At 40.9% G+C, this 4,396-nt stretch overlaps 1 protein-coding gene across 8 annotated transcripts in view; it reads left to right on the forward strand.

The window, feature by feature from the left end:
• The window catches only part of LOC119353649 (vacuolar protein sorting-associated protein 37C-like), an 11,860-nt gene extending 7,776 nt beyond the window's left edge, over positions 1-4,084 (forward strand). For 6 of the 8 annotated variants that reach the window (XM_037620294.1, XM_037620292.1, XM_037620290.1 and 3 more), the window contains one exon: positions 3,340-3,879. Coding sequence is in view for 1 of the 8 variants with exons in the window: in XM_037620297.1 (XP_037476194.1) it covers positions 3,340-3,347 (8 nt within the window). In the remaining 7 variants the exon portion in view is untranslated. Of the gene's footprint in view, positions 1-3,339 lie in introns of all 8 variants that reach the window. The other 2 variants (XM_037620291.1, XM_037620297.1) reach the window with 2 other exon arrangements.
• Positions 4,085-4,396: the final 312 nt, after the last annotated feature.

Raw genomic sequence — 4,396 nt, forward strand, 5'->3', positions numbered from 1 at the left:
ATTGATACCATTGGATGTTTGTGTATGTTGCGCTCCTTGTTCTTATCGTATATGTTGCTCATGACTCTTGAGAAGGTTTTTTTTGGGTCGAATTGGCTACTGAATCATTCTTATCATGCTCGTGTTTATGGAATATGTTGGAGCTGCTACAGCTGCACCTTGCACTCTGGTTGAGGCAGGTACATGCATATTGGTAGTCAATGGATGCACATCACCATTGATACCATTGGATGTTTGGGTATGCTGCACTCCTTGTTCTTCATCGTATATGTTGCTCATGACTCTTGAGAAGTTTTTTTTAATCGAGTATAGCTACTGAATCATTCTTATTATACTCGAAATTCTTGCTCGTGTTTATGGAATATGATGGAGCTGCCACAGCTGCACCTTGCACTCTGGTTGAGGCAGGTACATGCATATTGGTAGTCAATGGATGCACGTCACCATTGATACCATTGGATGTTTGTGTATGTTGCGCTCCTCGTTCTTCATTGCATATGTTGCTCATGACTCTTGAGAAGGTTTTTTTGTCGAATATGGCTACTGAATCATTCTTATTATGCTCGAAATTCTTGCTCGTGTTTATGGAATATATCGGGTTATGACTCGCACTTATGAGGAAATAAATGCATATTGTTGCATATGCATTTAAAGGTTGGAGATCCCACATGCCCTCACGTGATGGTGTGGATGTGGATGGACACCGAATGGTGTCACTTTAGTTGTGCTCGACATAAGCTATTGATGAGATTTATGTTTTTATTTTATTTTTTTGAGATAACTTACCATAACTTGTATGTGGTATGAGATTTATGTTTTGACATGCACGCACATGATCATTGAATAGTTGTTGAAATTTGGAAAACATTGTACTGCGGTAGTCAATTGCAAATGGACTAATGCTATGAATCTTGTGCTTTCATATGGTGTCTTTTCATTTGGTTGTACCACATATTGCCATGTTTACATTGATGGCTAGGTGATTGTTTAAGCAACTTACTGTAGGGGGATAGCACATGATCTGGATATGCACACGCAAACACTCACATGATCATTTGCTGGAGTACATTTAGTGATGTGATTAATTAAGTCTTGTTACCATGCTATATTTAGTAGGTACTCCCAACGTTCACAAATATAAGATGTTTTGGATATTTCAATATGGACTACATATGGACTGAAATAAGTGAACAGACACTAAAATGTGTCTATATATTCTGAGAGGCGATTTCCTATGCATGGTGGTAGCTACGCACGCATGGTGGCAGCTACACACCCTTTGGCATAAGTGCCTTTTTTGATATATGAGGTGTCGGGTTTCTTATGGCATTGGCACAAGTGCATTTTTGTTGTATAGAAACGACTTTTCTCACTTCACTTTGTCTTTTTTATTTCTTTTTTGACACAAGTGCTTTTCGTTGTGTAGAAAGGGCCTTTGCTCACTTCTCTCAAGTCTTTTTGCTTGCCTTTATGGCATAATTGCCTATTTGCTTGCCTGGCTGGTCCGAAGTCACGATATTTTTGTTATAGAGTTATTTTTCATAGTCCAAAATAATTAGAGATAAAAATTGGGGCCGTGCGTAGCTACCACCATGGGTAACAAATTATTTCTGATTCTGAAAGAGTTAGAACATCTTGTATTTGTGAACGGAGGGAGTAGGTCCTTGAAGGTTTCTTTATGAATCTTGAATGTTTAGGTGAAGCCCCATGGCAGTACACGCTAGGAACCTGCTCGGATTATGTTTTATCAGTTTACGTGGAACCCCACGTGTCACTGGGAGAAGGGGCGGGGGGTGATCACAGGCTTAGTTCTGTATGGATTTTACATTTAACATTGAATTGTTTATATGGAATTTTTGCACTATTGTGTTTATGATCTGCATATATTTCAATCGTCTTGCTTGTGTGTCCATATTACCATGTTTATGGGAGATTTTGCCAGAATTTCTCAGTGGAATATTGTTGTTTTGATCTTTAGTGTGTGGTACCATTTCGGGCTTGTCCATATATTGTTGCCGGGCATCTTCACTCACGTAGACTCCACGGCTGTGAGGGAATCCAATTTATGAGTTCTCTGTCAGTTTAATTTCTTGCTACATCCTCTTCCTCAACAACATTCACTTGCTGTTACTAAACGTAGATGCAGAATCAAAGTTCTTGATATCAATCCTTCTATGTGATGCTCCCTCCGTCCAGGTTTATCGGGCCACTTAGCAAGCCAGCTGCGTCTGTGTTTTTAAGGTCCCGCTGGACGTGGGTGTTTGCTTCCCCTCGATGATCCCCTCTGTTGAACGCACACAGGATTGGCTGCCGTTTCGGGTGAATTGCTGCATGCAATAACGACGGGTTAATCTTGTTAGCGCTGGACGTGTGCGATGGTTCGCTGCATGCAAAAGCAAAGCTGGCTGCTGCGATGCTCCCAAATAACTGCGAGTTAATTTGATTGGCTGCTGCTATGCTCGAAAATCATGGGTGGTTACCAAAAATATCCTTGGTCCTCGAGTTTTGGCTAGCCGGAGTACATGCTTTGTAATGTCAGCAGAGTGCTAGATTTTGTGGACTGAGACCTGTTTTGGTCATGTTATAGTATTAAACAATCAACATGAGGGATCGTGGTGGCTGTGTGCATCACTTGATGCGGAGAGCCAATATGTTCTCATTAAATACATCCCAGGTGGTGAACCTGTGATTTAATTCTTTGACCTTCAATGCTTTGCTAGTAGAGGTCAGGGATGAAGGTAGTGGAATGCGCCTCCGTATAATTCTTCAGTTTGCAAAGAATCCACTTGATATTGATGGCCCTAGTGAAGGCGTAACTAGCAGGATATGGTTAAAGTCTTCTTGCCATTCGCCCTTTTTGCTCGATATTTTGGTGGTGCCTTGCAAATCATATCCGTTGAAGGATATGGTGTGCTCATTTCCGCTCAAAAAATATGCTGTGCTCATTTCTGCTCAAAAAATATGGTGTGCTCATGTTTCACTTCATATGCATAGCAGGATGGCTGTTCTTTTTCTTTTTGAATGTTTGGTTTGTGTTTGTGTCTTGGTTTTGGTTTTGGTTTTGGTTTCTTCCTAGCTTTTAGCTTTTCAGGCTTCTTTACCAGTCGTTTTGGTTGAAAGGCCTGCACTATTTTGACGCCATTTTCTAGTACAGTACAAAATTACACGCACATAAGTGCGTGTTCCAGAGGAAGATGTTTCACTTCCTTTGCTGATATTCAGTCAATGCGAACCCTGAACAATTTATCCATGTTTCCCTGTAGTTTTAAGTGCATCTTTCTGTTTGAACTATCACAGAGTATCATCTCATCTGATTGTTCTCGCTTTTTTGGTATGCAGACACCTAGTCCCAACACCTAACCTGCTCTGATGGCAGAAGCAAGGCGATGGTACGGAACTTGCAATTTTGTTGAAGGGGCGTGGAAGCACTGGCGGCGGCGGCGGGGATAAATTTAAGAGAAGGGGGGTCACGGCATGGGAGAAGGGGAGAGATAACGGGACAGGTGCATGAATCTTGAAGCAAATTACAAGTGCTTAGAGAAGATACTACCTCTGTTCACTAATATAAGACGTTTTTGCAGTTTGAGGGAGTAGAAATTCCGAATCATGTGGCGTACGTATCTGCGTATGTCATTGGATTGTACTGAAAACAAAGTCACATGCAAGCTAGATGTAACAAATGACAGTTAGGACATGGGACAGATGACCTAGGAATTATCAGGTTTCTTAGGACAAGGCTTTTTGACAAGAAGTTACTTTCTTAATATATGATTTGTACCAGTCGTGATTTATACACCCTAGATACTGTAATGTGAGAAGTATACAGGTATACTAGCTCCTGGACAGCAGTACTGAGCTACGTGGGTTTATTGGCGGCCATGTTAGGGGTGTTCATACAAAATCGAAGTATGTTGCTGGCGGGTTATATTTTGATTAAAAACATTGCGTCTTTCAGGATTTTTTGGGAAGCTTTCAAATAATAATCCAAATTTTGGAGAAATTTTAGAGGAACAACTCTGGTCTCTGTATATTTCTGACATGTACAGAAGATTAATCGCCATGCAATTCCTATCTTTTTTCTAGACGACTAGATGATGCCACATAGAATTGTTGGCGTGTTTTTTTGGCTGCGTTTTAATGATATAATAGCAAACCGGCGGCTGTCCATTGCTACTGAATATGTCAGTGTCTTCTTCAGGGGTGGGTGTAACACGTCGAGCAGCAACGTATTTGGTGAAAAGACGAGGCATCACAATTTTTTTTGAGATGTCAAGGTCGAACTGAATCCATGATGTCACAACTTGATGATTGATGAGAGTACTGTAATATGGCGAGCATCAAAGGTGGTGAAAATGTTTGGGCTGAGATCTTCAGTTTTTTATCTGGGAAAGAGTCC

Source organism: Triticum dicoccoides, chromosome 2A (genome assembly GCF_002162155.2).
Source record: "Triticum dicoccoides isolate Atlit2015 ecotype Zavitan chromosome 2A, WEW_v2.0, whole genome shotgun sequence".
NCBI classification, from domain to species: domain Eukaryota; kingdom Viridiplantae; phylum Streptophyta; class Magnoliopsida; order Poales; family Poaceae; genus Triticum; species Triticum dicoccoides.